An 18434-nucleotide genomic window follows, 5' to 3' on the forward strand; every position below is an offset into this window, starting at 1 on the left:
CAAGCATCGAACTATCTATACGCAGTCGATGATAAGAATAAAAAATGATTAAGGGAACTTGAGCCTGGCCCTGAAACTGTCTTTTCAAGCCCACCATGTATTGACAATATATAAATTATACGGTTAATTAATCAAATATTGTCACTTTGTTAATAAAAAAATTTAAAAATAAAATTTTAAAAAATAACTATTTATTATTTTAAAAATATTAATTTTTAAAATTTTTTGAATTTTTACTTTTATACATTTATGATATAGTATCTTACAAGTAAGTGATAGTGTATAAATATATTGATAGTACCTTAAATATAAATATTTATTTTTATTAATATAAATATTTTATTTTATCGGAGTTGATTTTTTTTAGTCATTTTTAAAAAAAATTTATTACTATTTATTTATGAACCATGGTTAATTAATATTGTAAAAAAATTATTTTTTTGAAAGTTTTGAATAGAATAGTTTTCAAATATATGTTTATTAAAATTTAAATTAATCAAATATTTAAATAATTAATGTCAAAGTTTAAAAAATTACACCTTAGTATATGACTCATTGATTAGTACATTATCTCCCTATTTAAATAATATGAATTCGAATCTTCTTTTCTTAAAAAAATAAATTAAAAGTCAAATTAAAACAATTTTTATCCCAAAAAAAGATAAGTAAATTTAATGTGAAATGATACACTATCAATTTATATTACATCACGTGTCATCTCATAAGTATATAAAAATAAAATATTTTAAGATTTATGAGTATTTATTTTTTAAAATTTTTTAAATTATTTATTAATGAGATGATAATATTTAATTTACTATTTTTTTTGAAAAGCAATATTTAGTTTACTAATTGTATTGTATAATTATAACCTAACTGTGTATGAAATATACTTTAGCTTAATTAATATTAATGAGTATTTTCTTGATATTAATATGTAGTAGTGATATACTTTTATAATTTTGAAGCCATGAGAAAATAGTTTGAATTAAAAAATGGATATTTATAGTTATAAGTTCAATATTATTTATTTTAATTTGTAGGTGGAAGACTTTAGCAAAGATTTAGTTAGTCCAATTCTAATCCAACAAGGTTCCACCCAAATTGGAATTTGGAAATTAACAAATATTAATTAATAAAATGCAATCATTTCACATATGAAGGAAAAGAGAAGCAATGAGTTGAAAGATGTCAAGAAAGAAGAAGAGAGTTGCAAAGAAGAAAAAGGACAAAAAAAGGGATTAGGGAAGCGACGGTAATTTTGTTTGCAAAAGAATTTTATTGGTCAACTTTAAGTGATGTGGCAGTGGGGTCCAAAGGCAGTATTGGGTTGACTATTGGGGCATTTGGTCATGGGGGATAATTGGTATTTTGAAACTACAAAGTTTAATGTCCTTTTAGGTTAATTAGGGTTTTTTTTTTTTGTATTTTGAGTTAATTATGGGTTTTTGTATTAACTTTTGATTTTAACAAAAAATAAATTACTGTTAAATTCAATATGAACTTACATTTTCTATTTATATAACATATAACGTGATTATGAATAGGTTATTGTGATTATATCAGTTATTACGTAACTACATTATCAAATTACATCATATATTAAATTTGATTATTATTAATTTTTTATTAAAATTAAAGATTTGTATAGTACTACTTAGCATTTTATGCTATATAGCAATATAACATTAATGTGATATACTGATATTTTATAATTAGAGGTAATTTAATAATTTTAAAGCCTAAAGTTAAATTTTCAAATGAAGTATTTTTTATTTAAATTAAAAAAATGAAGTGTTTTTTTATTGAGGTAAAAGAATAAAAAGCAAATGTGGAAAAAAAATCACAGGTGAATATTATAACTTGAAAAAAATAATTAATTATATATATATATATAGGAAAAAAATAGCGGTTTAAGACCATTAAAATACATATTATCATTCATTGAGAATAAGAGAAACAATTAAAAATTAATAACATTATGAGCATTGAAAATTGATGAAAATTTGAGATTTATTAAGCACATGAAAATAAAAAAATATGTTATTTTATTAATTATTTTAACTTTTATCTATTTTTAATAAGAAAAGTAATAAATAATTGAGAATCAATAAAGATATGGAAGTCAAAGAAAATAAATATTTATTAGATATGAGAGAATATGTAAATATTTTATTAATTATCATAGTTTTTTATATCTTTACTATAATTCATTACATTATTATAAATTTATGACGTTTATGAAAATTTGAGACCTAAAGCTTTTACTTTGATGGTTTTACTCTAAAGTCAACCCTTATCATAATAAATGATAACGTGACTTATTAATATAGTACGATCATATTATCATACAAAAATTTTTACCGTTCATACTAACGTTATATAGATATAAAATAGCATATGACTTTTTGATTAATGGCAATAAATCAATAATTAATAAAAAAAAGTATAACTTAATGCAAAATAAAGTACACAAACTTACTTAAACATAATAAAAAAATAAAAAATTATTTAAATATTTTAAAATAATATCAATCGTTATGCCAAAAAAGGATTGTTTAGTTTAATAGGTTTGATGTTTATCCAATGACAGAGCAAATTCTTTATTTTTGGTCTTCTTTCTTTTGTTTTATTTAGGCCCACAACAAATCAGCAACAGGGAAAGCATCATATCCATTCCTACGTAATCATGGCTAAACGAAACAAGTATCCCTCGTCTCATCAAACTAAACAACATCATTTATTAAATTAACTTGAAAGGGAACCGTTCGTTTGTCAAAAAAAGGAAAATAAAAATAAAGCTTAAAAAGAAAAAAATGGCACCTGGTCCATAGAGTATTTATTAATTAAATTTGGTGGGGGGGTTAAGGTTTCGTTTTCAATTTCATCAATTCATATTTGAAGAGGCCCACTTTCTTTTTGAAAATTTTTATTCATTTTTATTATTTTTTTTAATTTGTTGAGGTTATAATTGGTTACGTTATTTTCATGTTTAATGCACGTTATCTGGTTCTCGTTCTTAGATTTGTCTTGTTTGTCGTATTGGAATTAAGTCAACTTATTTGACAAATTGTTGAGTTTGGTTTAAATTTTAAATTTTAATAAAATAAACAAAAATAGAATATAATATGATAAAATAGTGGTGGTTAATAAATTGCCAACACACCTAGGGGAATGGATATATCTATGTTTATATTTACGAACACGTGAAATTTTATAACTCAATCTCAAGTCAATTTTTTTATTATTACATTCCATATTTCATGAAAATATTTAATATTAGAGTCTAATTAATGAGTGTTTATAATTAATAATTAGGTATGATTAAATATTATTTTAGAAAATAGTTTTACATCTAATGTATTATTAAATTTAAGAAGAATGATGTGTTATGGATTTAAGAGATGAATTAGGTTTTAAGTTTTTAAATAAATATCTTTTTTTGGTTAATAGACTTGTTTTTGAGTTGGAATGAGAATTCGTGAACAATGGTATTAAAGCATACTTAATTCGTTATTGGATCTCTTATAAGAGATATTATGATTAATGTAGACACAAACTAAGAAGGAGAGAGACATTAAGATTAAAGTAGATCCGAATTAAGATAGATATATTTTTTCTGTAAATAGAAAAGTTAGTGTAACAAAGACGTTGTATAATTGAGCGGTAAGCTTATAAATAAGAGTATTATCTGCCTAACAAATATAATTTTTGGATTGAAATATGAGTTTTGTAAAAGATACATGTATTATAAATTTATTTTCTTAAATATCACATTAACTAACCATTAATTAAATTGTTCCTTAATATTATAATATTATTAATTAATCAAATATTGTTTTTCTTGACTCGAGGAAAGAAAAGTATTCCAATTCTATTTTTTTATCTAGGGATTACGTATGGATTATTGAGTGAAAATGCTCGATGAATGAAAACTTAGGATTATAAATGATATTTTTTTTTCTTAAGAGGGATTTTGCAATTAAATATTAAGCCAAAATTTTTAGTGATTAACACACAGTCAATGTTGCATTATCAAGGTAATGGAAAAAAATATGATGGCTAACTAGACAACTACAAATGTAGGTGAGTTGCGTGGCTTTCTGTTTTTGGACTGACTCGTTGCCTCGGTCATTGGCCACCAGTCATCCTTTTTTAGGTTACTTTTTCTTCCTCTTCTTCTTCTTAGTTATGATTTGACCACTAAAATTCACAAATCAATGTCTCATTTAGTAAGTTTAAACTTATAAAAGTTAATAAATTTATTAAGGCCGAATTTGGTCAATGTGTTTTCCCCCTTTGTCTCCACCAACGAATAAATACACACCCATCCAACACGTAAAATTCTATTTATTTAATAAATTTGAAGGAAAAATCGGGAATTTGACTATTGAATGTTTATTTTTTCAATAAACTCCACTTGCAGCAGTTACGGTTTTAATTTTGCTTTTCAGATGGCACTCTTGTAATTTTTTCAATGAGTGTCTTATAACTAAGTTTTATTTTCACGGAGAATTACACCGTTAATTTTGTTTCATAAAATTATAAAAAATACTATTAAATATGAATAAATAAATTAACTTTTGAATTATGAACGTATTGATAATTTTATAAGATGAAATTAACGGTGCAACATTATACGAAAAGAAAAATTATTTCCAATGTGCTAATTAGAGACAAAAATCACATCCATGAAAAAAATTGAAACAGTCAGAAATATAAATTTATTTATTTAAAAAATAACAACACGTTAAGGCTGGACATAATTTATATTTTTAATTTGTATTAATATAAATTTGCAATTAAAATAAAAAGAAATAAAAAAGGATATTTAGTCAAAATACTACATTTTTTTTTTAATTTTTATCATAATCTCATGCATGGTTGGATGGCAGAAGGAGCAAGAAGATACCATCTCGATCACATGAACTTGGAAAATGAAGTAAAAAATACATCACATGGAAAATCAATGTTCAGTTTACGCATTGAAGTTGACATGGCAACTTCTCATTGGTCAACCAAAAGAATTCGGTGAAAAAGCAGACAACGAAAACAAGCGGTAGCAAAGCACGAACCATGTGGCGTGAGGAGAACTCGAATTCTCGCGATAAAAGCGCCACCCCTTCCCCCACGGATCAGACTTTTCTTTCGTTGTCATTCTGACTCACTGCCTGCGCACCACACGTTACTTTTCCTAAACTTCGACGCGCGATTTAAAGAGCGTGGTCACGGGCATGGACACATGCCTACGTGGCAAGCGGAGGAGTGCTCAGATGAGCTGGGCCCGACAATCCATTTTTGTGTATAATTAAAAATAATTGATTAATAGTGTTTAATTAATTTTTTTTTTCATATTTGAGATGTAGTGTAATGAAAACCACCAATCCTTTGCCTGACATCATTAATTTATCCAATAAAATTAAAAAAGAAAAAAATGTAATACCAACAGCTAGACAAGTCCAAAAAAAATTAAAAAAATTTTAATCAAAAATTGAGGGGAGGCTACTTGGGACCCACATAAAAATGCGCGTGAGCCTACAAAACTGTCGATCTCAAATATATTGCAAGAGAAAATAGAGGGGGAAAACATCAGTCAAACCACGAAATATCGCGACAAAATTAGCGACTCGGAAAAATTCGGTCCTTGTGGAAAAACTCGTGTAATGAGGAAAGCGACACTACGAAAAGAAAAGGAAGGGAGGGTGGGGGGACCCGACTGGACGTGTGTGCCGAAGATTCACTAGATTTGAATTAGTGGTTTCGAATCCGCCCCTTTGCTTTCCTATCAACTCACGCAATGATACGCTGATAACTACTTCGATAAGTTCAGTCACTTATAATGATAAGTCGCAGGGGTTTTCACTGATAGGTCAGTAGAAAAAGAAAGACTCCTGTACAACGCATCGAAGATAGCGAGACAAAGTCTCTCTCTCTCTTCATTATCTTCTCTTCTTCTTCTTCCTCGCAGCCTTTCAAACCCTAGAAATCCTCGAAATTCGAGCAGATATCAACCCTAGAGAGAGTGACTTGAGGAAAATCTCTGAAAATTTATTCAGATTTGAAGTTGAACTGAGTTAACTCGACCTCGAGTGGTTCATCGACTCGGCGGGTGTCGGGAGATCGAGTTCTTTTTTGTCTTTGGGAGGAGAAAATGTCGTCGTTAAGCAGAGAATTGGTGTTTCTCATACTTCAGTTTCTGGAGGAAGAGAAATTCAAGGAGTCGGTTCATAAGTAAGCCATTTTTATCTTTATTTTTTTAGTTTTTATTCATTTCTCTGTATACGCGTACGTACCGTATATTCGTATCTTTATCTTTGTATTCGTATCTGGTTTTGTCTGTACACGTAGAAGGAAATGAAGGAAGTATTTGTGAATCTGAAGTTTTGTGGTTGCCTTTTTTTTTTTTGGGGTTATTGTGGTAAAATTAGTTAATAGAAATTTAAATAGTTGCGGTAATTTGAGTTTTAGTGGTGATAAATGGTGAAAATCAGAGAGGATTTTGGTTGTAAAGGAAGTTTTTGATGCCTTAATTCTGTCAGGCGTAGGAGGCTGCTTGTAAGTATTGGAAAATATGCGATGGAGTTTTAATCATTGATTTTTTGTCTTTACTAAGTTTGATTTGTTGTGAATCGAAGATGTGAATGAAATTTGGAATGAATTTGTTGTTTCCTGGTTTTAAGTTGTTTGAAAATTTAATTACTAGAAGGAAGAAAAGAATTCAAAGAAGAAAGAAGAAGAAATGATAACTCAATTGTAATAATAAGTTGTTTGAAATGTTTCTCTGTTCCCTAGTACATTATTTTGGCCTTACCAAGTAGAGTGATTTGATTGGCATTAGCATCTATGTGGTTGTGAATTTGTGTTTGAAACAATGTCATCTTCTGTAGGCTTGAGAAAGAATCAGGTTTTTTCTTCAACATGAAGTACTTTGAAGAGAAAGTTCAGGCAGGAGAATGGGAAGAAGTTGAGAAGTATTTAGCTGGTTTTACAAAAGTTGATGATAACCGGTATTCCATGAAGATATTCTTTGAGATAAGGAAGCAGAAGTATCTGGAAGCACTTGATCGGTATTGTTAATGCTTCAGTTGTTTCACTAACAGAATTCCTTAAATTGTTCATTAATGAATAATTTAACTATTTTTTTCCCTGGTGAAGTAGTTTGAATTTATTTTATTGATATTGCAGGCAAGACAAGGCAAAGGCTGTTGAAATATTGGTGAGTGATTTGAAGGTGTTCTCTACATTTAATGAGGAATTGTACAAAGAAATCACTCAACTTTTGACACTGAACAATTTCAGGTAATTTCACCCACAAATAAACTATACTGCTTAGTTTTCATTGGTCAAGCTATAGTATTAATGACTGATATCTATTCACTAATCAGTTTGTTTGTCCTGAAATTTGATTGGGTAAAAAGGGAACATGATAGTTGAATTTAAAAAGTTTATCTCAATGAATTTGATTGTAAGGAATTTTTTGTTCAGCTGAGCTTAGTTGAAATCTTGACCTTTTTGAGAGAAAATTTCCGTGTCATGCAAGCGAATACAAAATGAATGCTTGAAATATTCATAATTGTGTAATGGTATTTTTCTCATTGGAATGCAGGGAAAATGAGCAGCTGTCCAAATATGGGGATACAAAAACTGCTCGCAGTATAATGTTGATAGAACTAAAAAAACTCATAGAAGCAAATCCACTTTTCCGTGATAAGCTTGCTTTCCCTACTTTGAAGTCTTCAAGACTAAGGACTTTGATCAACCAAAGGTGAAGTTGATATTATACTTGCTTTTAGAGAATTTGGGAAGCAAATATAATTTGTTATATATTGTTATTATTTCTTTTGATTTGCAAGTTTTGGTTCATACAGCTTGAACTGGCAGCATCAGCTATGCAAGAATCCAAGGCCTAATCCAGACATCAAGACTTTATTCACAGATCACACATGTGCGCCTCCAAATGGTCCTCTTGCCCCTACGCCTGTCAATCTTCCGGTTGCTGCAGTTGCAAAACCTGCTGCTTATACATCACTTGGAGCTCACAGTGTATGATGCCAAACATCTGTAGCATTTTGGCCCTTGAATGTGTATTTATTTATCCATTTCTATAATAATTTTTAGAGTATTGACCAACACATGCTTTGTCCAACTTTATGCATATAGCCCTTCCCACCAACCGCAGCAGCAGCCAACGCTGGTGCTTTAGCAGGCTGGATGGCCAATGCTTCTGCTTCTTCATCTGTTCAAGCTGCTGTTGTCACTGCATCATCCATACCTGTTCCACAAAATCAAGGTTAGAACTTCAATTCTGACCCACTGGAAATAGCTTTTCAAAGACTGGCAGAATGGACAATTTCTCTATAGAGGCACATCAGCCAACATTAGTCACAATTGTCTAAGCCCCCTTTTAATGTTTTGTTGAAATTTTAGATTTGGATTAGTTCCAGTTGGTGTTCTAATATTAGAATGCCATTTTCGTTATTTATAATTTCTGGCTGTATTAGTCATAAGGAAGGAAATCTTGTGAGCTTGAAAATTTTATTTTTTTAATCTATAGATACTGGAGATGCTAACAGACATTTATTTTTCTCTTTTTCTCTGTTCTTCAAATACCATACGAGGATTGCCTAAATGACTTCGTGATGTCAGATTATATAAATGTCTTAGTAGGTGTATGCCATGATGTTTTCTGCGTTTCCATGTGAACAGTTTCAGTCTTGAAGCGTCCAAGAACACCTCCAGCAGCTCCAGGCGTGGTTGAGTATCAGAACGCTGACCATGAACACCTAATGAAAAGATTGCGGCCTGCTCCATCCGTTGAGGAGGTAATTTCTCATGTTTTTTCATTACTTGTTCCATCACTTTACAAACCAACTAATCTTAGATTCCCTTGGTTTTGTTTCATTACCAATTTAATATGTTTCTCTGCCTCTATTTTTAGGTTACATATCCTACACCTTTACGGCCGCAAGCTTGGTCATTGGATGACCTGCCAAGAACAGTGGCTTTGACCATGCATCAAGGATCCACAGTCACAAGCATGGATTTTTGTCCTTCACAACAGACTTTGCTACTTGGTATGAAAGTTTATTTTTATCCTTTGCACCAAGACTATCTAGAAAATCTCTTTTTATGATATAATGTCATTGGAGCAGTTGGTTCTACTAATGGTGAAATCACGCTCTGGGAACTTGGAATGCGTGAGAGGTTGGCTACAAAGCCATTCAAGATATGGGAAATGTCAACATGTTCAATGACATTTCAGGTTTGTGTGTCATTACTTACTGAGATATCTCTCTATGCTATTCAAATGTGTTGAACTATTGCAGTCATGTGACTCATGTCTGTTTTAATAATTTCTATGGGTTTCAACATTGCAATTGATTTTGTTGGAAGAGTTACTTGCAGGCTTTGATGGTCAATGATGCAACGATATCTGTCAGCCGTGTGACATGGAGTCCTGATGGAAGTTTTGTAGGTGTGTGTCTTTTTGATAGATTATAGACATTTTAGCTACGTGTTTGTACTTATTGCCTTTCTTGCTGCAGGGGTTGCATTTTCCAAACACTTAATTCACTTGTATGCTTATCCTGGGCCAAATGATCTAATCCAGCGCTTAGAGGTTAGTTGATATTTTTTCTACTTCTCCTGGCTCAAAGTTTGCATAGTTGGTGTTTGACTTTTTCTCATTCTTCTTTTTTAACAGATTGATGCCCATGTTGGTGGTGTAAATGACTTAGCTTTCGCTCATCCAAACAAACAACTGTGCATTGTTACCTGTGGAGATGACAAGCTCATAAAGGTGAGACAGTAAATTTTTGCTAACATTTTTGATTAAACTGGATATTTCTTGTTATTATCCTAATGAAAGAATGGAACAGGTGTGGGATTCAATGACAGGACAAAAGGTGTTTAATTTTGAAGGTCATGATGCACCGGTTTATTCCATCTGCCCACATCATAAGGAGAATATTCAGGTAGAATACAAAAAATGTCATTGGTTATTGATTATATATACTTTTTAGTGTTAAGAATGGGAAAAAAGTGACCAAGCCTTAATTGCAAAACTGCTGCGTCAGTTGCCTCTATTGCTGTCTTGACTGCAACTATAGCCAATTCCTGCTACCTAAAGATGTTGTCACAACCAACTTGGTAAATGCATGAACTTTCGTATAAGCAATGTGCTCTCACCACCTGTAGTTTATGATTCCCCATCCTGTTTAATATCAATCTTAGAGCTGCTAGCTTTGTCCAAACAATTTCCATACTTCCATTGAGAACTTTACCCTCGATGATCTTCCTTCTGGTGCTATACTGTTCCAAAATATTTGATTCACTCTCTATAACACTTGAGGCCAGTGTCTTGTGGAGCTTATAGTTTTTTTTGGTTCAATTCAATGCTTAGTTTACCTTTCCTATTTGAATGGGAATTAATACTTTCATTTGCTAATTATCTACATCATTGCAGTTCATATTTTCAACCGCTGTTGATGGGAAAATTAAGGCCTGGCTGTATGATAATATGGGTTCCAGAGTTGACTATGATGCTCCAGGTCACTGGTGTACTACAATGCTTTACAGTGCTGATGGAAGTAGGTATGATCATGAATTTTAAGATAGGAATTTAAGTAACTTTCTATTAAAAACTTCGAGTTGTGTTCATTCCCCAAAAAGTTTGTTTGCTCATAACGCTTTTAATTAATCCTTTGTTGTCCAATTTTACATGTTATTCAGTTCGTTCTAATTCTGAACTTTTTGTTAACTTTTAATTTTTGTTTTAGATTGTTCTCTTGTGGAACAAGTAAAGATGGAGAGTCTTTTTTGGTTGAGTGGAATGAAAGTGAAGGAGCAATAAAGAGGACTTATGTGGGGTTTAGAAAGAAATCAGCAGGTGTGGTGTCATTTGACACGACGCAAAATCACTTTTTAGCTGCAGGAGAAGATAGCCAGATAAAGTTTTGGGACATGGATAATATCAATCTTCTCACTTTCACAGATGCAGAGGGTGGACTCCCTGTAAGTTAAATGTTCAAAATTTATAGCTCTTTTGTGAAACAGGTATGTTATTAGGTTGGGTTTCTAAACAATCATATTAATTGCTTCAGAGTCTTCCCCGTGTGAGATTCAATAAGGAAGGAAATCTCCTTGCTGTGACTACAGCAGACAATGGATTCAAAATACTTGCGAATGCTGTGGGTCTCAGATCTTTAAGAGCAACTGAAACGTCATCTTTTGATCCATTGAGAACACCCATTGTTTCTGCTGCAATTAAGGTTATGATCATTTGGGTTCGCTTAATGTTTCCTTAAGCATGTCTTGAGAACTGAAGGTATTAACTTTTGTGTCTGTTGGTTAGGCTTCTGGCTCTTCTGCAGTTACAAATGCTGGCCCTGTCAGTTGTAAAGTGGAAAGGAGCTCTCCTGTCAGGCCTTCTCCTATACTTGTATGTTAGCTGGATGTTCCTCACTTTACGGTTGAACTTTTTCCTGAACAGTATATGGTAGTTGGTTAGCTTAACCATATGGTTCATCCTGTAGACAGGAACTTTTTGATCTTGCTCTTGGTTATCACTACAAGCACATTAGGAAATTAGATTTAAGTGCCAATTTTTTATATCTCATGGATGCTCCCTTTCATTTTTCTTTTCATGCAATAAGGAACATGTTGTGTTTTAAATGGAACCAAGTGGGCTGTTGCCTAGTGTTTGAAAGTGTTTTTCATGCTTATGGTGTTCTTCTTGCATTTGATTTTATTGTTTTGGCTTGTTTTTCCCCCAAGAATGGAGTTGATCCCTTGGGTAGAAGTGTTGAAAAGGCAAGGGTTGTGGATGATGTGATAGAGAAGACTAAACCCTGGCAGTTAGCTGAAATTGTGGATCCTATTCAGTGTCGGTTAGTTACCTTACCTGACAGCACAGATACCTCCAGCAAGGTGTGTTAGTTCTTCTGATAATCAGTTTTATACTACGCTTTTGTACCAATTAGCTCTGAATCATTGCATCTCTTTGAAGGTTGTTCGGCTTCTATATACCAATTCTGGTGTTGGTATTTTGGCACTTGGGTCAAACGGTGTTCAGAAGCTATGGAAGTGGCCCCGCAATGAACAGAATCCATCTGGGAAGGTACAACACTTTCTCTCGAATAACATTGCTTGTTTCACTTGTGAGATTTTCTCTATAATTTCTTTTTAATGGATAGAACTCTAAAGTCCTTTAAACTTTAAAGGCCACTGCCAATGTTGTTCCCCAGCATTGGCAACCAAATAGTGGTCTTCTTATGACTAATGATGTCTCAGGTGTCAACCTGGAAGAGGCTGTACCATGCATAGCACTCTCAAAGAATGATTCTTATGTAATGTCAGCCACTGGTGGAAAAGTTTCTTTGTTTAACATGATGACTTTCAAGGTATGCCTTCATGTGCTCTTGTGTTGAATGTGCTTTTTGTTTGGCATGCTAATAACACATGATTTGCAGGTAATGACAACATTCATGTCCCCTCCTCCAGCTTCAACCTTCCTAGCATTCCACCCTCAGGATAATAATATCATAGCAATTGGAATGGAGGATTCAACTATCCATATTTACAATGTTCGGGTGGATGAGGTGATACTTTCTAACATTTTTTTGATGTGTTCTTACTATTCTTCTTCCCCTTGTGTTATCCTGTTCTCTTAAGTGGTCCCAATGTATTCTGTTTTAAATTTTTTAGGTGAAATCAAAATTGAGAGGTCACCAAAAGCGAATAACTGGTTTGGCTTTTTCAACCAGCCTCAATATCTTGGTTTCTTCAGGTGCTGATGCTCACGTAAGTGCGTACGGGCTTGTCATATTTACTTATTTTAGTTTATATCGTATCTACAGAGTATAAATGATACAAAACCTCAGGTAATCATAAAAAATAGAAAAGATACAACAGATTTTGTCAGTTGGTTTTTCTACTTAGCTTTTTTATTGATCAATACAGTGACTTCATCTCACTACTGGTCATGCATATTGTTGACTAATGAAGCAAGAATAGGGATGAGGAAAATGTCTTATGTAGAGTGATGTTATTACTTGCTAACATCTTGCTGTTCTCTGCAGCTGTGTGTGTGGAGCATTGATACATGGGAGAAAAGGAAATCAGTTTTAATCCAAATCCCAGCAGGAAAGGCACCTACAGGTGACACACGGGTACAGTTTCACTCTGATCAAATTCGCATGCTGGTAGTTCATGAAACGCAGTTAGCAATATACGATGCCTCCAAGATGGAGCGCGTACGACAGGTAGGAAAGATGAAAAGTGGTATAGATTTTAATGATACATATTGCATTTGACTGAGGGAACACTTTCTAATCCATTGATATGCTGCAGTGGGTTCCTCAAGATGTTCTGCCTGCTCCAATATCTTATGCAGCATACTCCTGCAACAGCCAGTCTGTTTATGCTACCTTTTGTGATGGTAATGTTGGGGTGTTTGATGCTGATAGCCTGAGACTTAGATGCCGTATTTCTTCATCAGTGTACTTGTCCCAGGCAATCTTAAAGGGGTAAGTTATATGTTGTATTCCCATGCAATCAAATTTTTCTGGTGTTGCTTTCGTACTGAGTATACTGTTTTTTTCCAGAAACCAAGCTGTATACCCACTTGTGGTGGCTGCACATCCGATGGAGGCAAACCAATTTGCAATCGGGTTGAGCGATGGATCTGTTAAAGTGATGGAATCCACAGAATCAGAAGGAAAATGGGGAGTGAGTCCACCAGTGGATAACGGTGTGCTGAATGGTAGGACGACGTCGTCATCTACAACGAGCAATCACACACCGGATCAGTTACAAAGATGAGATATGTGATACTATACATCCAAAAGTGTCTTGTGTAATTTATGAAATGTAGATGATTAGGTTCTTACTTTTTAGTCTACCATATGTCCCAACCCCAGCTTATTTAAAAGTAAGCGTAAATGTTTAGGAATTTGCCCCATTCTTGTATAATCCACCTACTTGATTCATACTTCTTGTAGTTTTACTTTGCTTGTACTTAACCCCTTACGAGTGTTTTTCTTTTTACTTGGAACAGAATTAATACTATTATTATTATTATTATTTTTGCCTAATAAACACAGTAGTAATTCTGATTTCTTGTATTTTGAGTACTAAATAATCTTTCAATCCAGAAATAATCATCATCCAATAGGCATATATATAGATATATCATGCTGAGCCTGCAGAAAATTAGTAGGGTAAAGAGAGACCTAAGTAAGATTAATAAAGATTAATGTTTCATTCATTTTAACTAAGGGTGAATTTAATTGAACGTTAATTCACTGTTAGATTAAACTCTCCCTGTGGTATGTATATATTTTCAGCTTCTTCCCTTTTCGATTATCAAAGGACCCCTTTAATAATGACAAGTTGCTTACACAATTATCAAGGGCCCTTGTCTCCACTTAGGTTCCCGAAGCAGTTCTCATCAATCCAAACCATTCATTTATCGAGATGTAAAACAAGTTGGAAAAATTTAATATGTAAGTGTTGTGCATATGACCTCTGGCCCAACCCATGTATTTTATTAGGCTTAAAGTGAATTTGTTTTTAGTGGCATATGGGCACGCGAATCTTGGTACGTTGGAAAATATAGTACTATTAATTGTACAGCAAGTTGAAGAAACAAAACGAATCAAAACCATATTTTAATTTCATTGCCATATCTACGTTTCTGCTCAACTCGTCACTACTATCTTACTTTACCTTCCCTTGCTCTTCGATTCTCATAACCCTTTCATTTAATTTGTTGCTTCTGTCTTCCATTATCTTTTTTTCCCTTCTCGTCTACTCACTTTCCTCTACTCTCCACCCAAAACAATAGAATAGAACCTTTCACTTTGATTGTTAGTTGCCTCTTTGTTCGTAGCTATAGTTAATGGAGAAAGCCGCCATTTCCAATTTCTCACCATTCGGATTATTTGGCTTAATAATCTCGTTATTTATACATTAGTTCTTTCTGTTTTCATTCTTTGGTCTGCTACTCCGTTATCTCTGTTCTTCTGTCATTTGCTTTGTTTGTCTGTTGAATACAAAATATGGATCCTGTTATTACTGGTGCTGCTGCCAACGTTGCTTCGGAGGCTGCGAAAGGCATCTTCCATGAAGTTAAGCGTCATATGAGATATGTATTCATCTGCAAGAAAAATGTTGATAAGTTCGAGGAGAAATTAAAGTCGTTGATAGCAAAAAGAACAAGTGTTCAGCAAGAGGTTGATGCTGCAAACAGGAATGGGGAGAAGATAAAAGCCGACGTCGAGCATTGGCGAAAGACAGTGGACAAGGTAATCAATGAAGAGGACAAGAGGGTGAAAGATCTTGAAGAAAAAGCAAAGAACAAGTGCTTCATCGGCTTGTGTCCCAATCTCAAGTCTCGCTACCAGCTAAGCAGGACAGCAGAAGATGGTGCCGCGACCGTTGATGACCTCATCGGGCAATGTCAATTGAACGGAGTGGGATACCTTGATGTTCCACAAGCTATAGTGGATGCATCTCCTAATGGCTTTGAGACCTTCAAATCAAGAGAGAAGGTTTTCAACGATATCATGGAGGCAATGAAAGATGCTACTATCAGCATGATAGGGGTGTACGGGATGCCTGGCGTGGGCAAGACATCACTAGTCAATGAAGTTGCCACACAAGTTCAAGAGGTTAAGTTGTTTGATTCGGTGGTTACCGTAACTGTAGCTCAAACTCCTGACATTCAGAAAATTCAAGAAAATATTGCAGAGTTATTGGGTTTAAGACTAGATGATAAAAGTACAGATGTAAGAGCTCGTAGATTACACGAAAGGTTGAAGAAAGAGAAGACGGTTCTTGTTGTTTTAGATGATATTTGGAAGAGACTGGATTTGAGGGAAGTCGGAATTCCATTTGGAAGCCAACACAAGGGATGCAAGATATTGTTGACGTCAAGAGATCAAAATGTTCTCTCCAATGAAATGGATGCTGACAAAACTTTTGCAATTGATGATTTAGACGATGAAGAAGCTTGGGACTTGTTTAGGAAGATGGCTGGGGCCGACAGTGTTGAAAGTGCTGAGTTGCGATCTACAGCAATTGAGGTAGCAAAAAAATGTGCAAGATTACCGTTGGCCATTGCAACAGTTGCGAGGGCATTGAGAAATAAAGGTTTGTTTGTTTGGAAGGATGCTTTACGGCAACTACAGAAGCCTTCCTCAAGAAACTTCACTGGGATATCCGCAGATGTATATTCAGCTATAGAGTTGAGTTACAATCATTTAGAAAATGAAGAACTCAAACAGGCTTTTCTACTTTGTAGTCTACTACATCGTGATGCAAGCATTGAGGACTTGTTGAAATATGCCATTGGTTTGGGTGTAATTAAAGGTGTTGACACCATGGAGGAAGCACGAAATAGCTTGTTAACAATGGTGAGTAAGCTCAAAACCTCTTGTTTGTTGCTTGGTAGTACCAATAACGAGTACTTTAATGTGCACGATCTTGTTTATGATGTTGCCATGTTAATCGCTTCTGAGGACAATTACGTCTTTGCACCTAAGGAGGATGTGCTGAAAGATTGGCCTGATGAAGAGACAATGAAAAAGTGCAAAATGATTCATTTGGGATTTTCTGGTATTACAGAGCTTCCTGACGAGTTGAATTGCCCACACCTAGTTTATTTTCATGTCTTTGGCGAGTATGGTATGTTTAAACCGAATATGCCGCCTAATTTTTTTAGGAAAACAATAAGTCTTAAAGTCTTACATGTGACTAATATGCGTTTTTCTTCCTTATCTTCGTCAATTTGTCTCTTAAAAAGCCTTCTTATATTGTGCTTAAATGGATGTGAATTGGGAGATATAATCATTATTGGAGAGCTCAGCAATTTAGAAATTCTTAACCTTGGGGGATCTGATATCAGAATTTTACCTAAAGAAATTGGACGACTGGTTAAGCTAAAATTATTAGATTTAAGATTTTGTTCTCAACTCAAAATAATTTTACCAGGTGTCTTATCAAATTTACTTAGATTAGAAGAATTATATATGATGGGCACTTGCATTCAGTGGGAAGTAGAGGGACATGCCAATCACCGAAGCAACGCTAGTCTTGCTGAATTGAAGAATTTGTCTCGTTTGACTGCTTTGGAGGTTAAAATTCTTGATGTCACGGCCATGTCAGGGGGCTTGTTCTTTGAAGAGTTGCAAAAGTTGGAAAGATACAAGATTTTGGTAGGAATTGAAGACAGCATGTGGTTTGAAGCATATGAGTGTGAGCATGAGTATTCAAGGACTCTGTTACTCTCGTTAAGTAGAACTACTTATCATTTGGATAATGGAATTAAGATGCTTTTGAAGAAGACTGAAGCTCTATATTTGGTTGGAGATCCCTGCAAAGATAATTTAATGATAAAATATATCTTCAATGATAATGGTGCAGCTGATAAAATTGAATTTGCTGAATTGCGATATTTGTCATTTCGAAAGCTACCACATCTTATTAGCTTTTGCTCTGAAGACAAGAGCGCCTCTACATCAATGCCTCAACATGAGTTGCCTCTTTTCAGTGAAAGGGTATTTATTAATTTCTGTCTTTTTCTCGTTCTAGGACATATATTGACCTTATTTTCAATGTCCTTAAATTTTAAATTCTTTATATGAACAGTCAACATCCTGAAGAGCGTGTGCTAATATATAGTTACATAGGTTGATCTCACATGCAATCAGGTTGGTTTTCATTCTTTCTTTCAATATACGTAGGATAGGGCATGTAGGTTGTTGAAATCTTGCAAATGCCTTCTGCACTTCTACCCTTCATGAGTTGTTACAAAACTCATTCAAATTGGTGAAGTCAAAGATCTTGCTTTTAAAAAAATATTAAATTTGTATTATTTTAAAGTGTCCAGAATGACTTAAAATATAAATTGAATAGGGATTTGGTTATCATTATAAATTTATAAATTTTGCACTCTATAATCTGTTTTAAAAATTGTGTAGTACTATATTTTTTTCTTGTAGACTTATATATATATACACGAGAGTCCGACACAGTTGTCGGATTAATTAGAAATCTTAAGGGTCAAGCTTTTGTTTGTTTTTGTAAATAAATTTCAACATCAACATTCTAAAATTAGGCATAAACTACTCTATATTAAATTTTAAAAAAAATTCGGATAGCATCTAAATGCTAGCAATGAAATCTCATTACAATTCTGTGATTGTTTAAAACTAAACAAATAGTCTTTCTTCCGATGTCTTTTTTATTTTCACAAATCTGCATTGGAAGGGAGCCTGTGTTTCTCTAGTCATGCTCTCTTTGATGAAAAGGTAGATTATTGTTAGCATTCTTTTCGGTACTTGTTTTGCTATATCCATGCCTTTAGCCTTAATTATAGGAACAAATGCATTTAAACATTTCACTAATCAACATGATCAATTAATTACGTACAG

General features: G+C 33.3%; 2 protein-coding genes across 2 annotated transcripts; both read left to right on the forward strand.

Annotated features, from left to right (window-relative positions):
* LOC18600519 (topless-related protein 3) lies at positions 5847–14117 on the forward strand. The gene is made up of 25 exons (XM_007031002.2): positions 5847–6231; positions 6888–7067; positions 7186–7299; positions 7607–7765; positions 7869–8043; positions 8161–8290; positions 8707–8822; positions 8939–9074; positions 9153–9262; positions 9406–9475; positions 9546–9619; positions 9704–9799; positions 9879–9974; positions 10466–10593; positions 10779–11013; positions 11103–11270; positions 11354–11440; positions 11776–11928; positions 12008–12118; positions 12222–12401; positions 12471–12599; positions 12706–12801; positions 13080–13262; positions 13351–13526; positions 13605–14117. The coding sequence occupies exons 1-25, from the start codon at positions 6152–6154 to the stop codon at positions 13819–13821; spliced, it is 3399 nt and encodes a 1132-aa protein (XP_007031064.2). The 5' UTR covers positions 5847–6151; the 3' UTR covers positions 13822–14117.
* On the forward strand, positions 15060–17661 carry LOC18600524 (disease resistance protein RFL1). Its single transcript, XM_018121100.1, has 3 exons — positions 15060–16686; positions 16993–17558; positions 17650–17661. Exons 1-3 carry the CDS (start codon positions 15060–15062, stop codon positions 17659–17661), a joined length of 2205 nt encoding a protein of 734 aa, XP_017976589.1.

Source organism: Theobroma cacao, chromosome 5 (assembly GCF_000208745.1).
Source record: "Theobroma cacao cultivar B97-61/B2 chromosome 5, Criollo_cocoa_genome_V2, whole genome shotgun sequence".
In the NCBI taxonomy this organism is placed as follows: domain Eukaryota; kingdom Viridiplantae; phylum Streptophyta; class Magnoliopsida; order Malvales; family Malvaceae; genus Theobroma; species Theobroma cacao.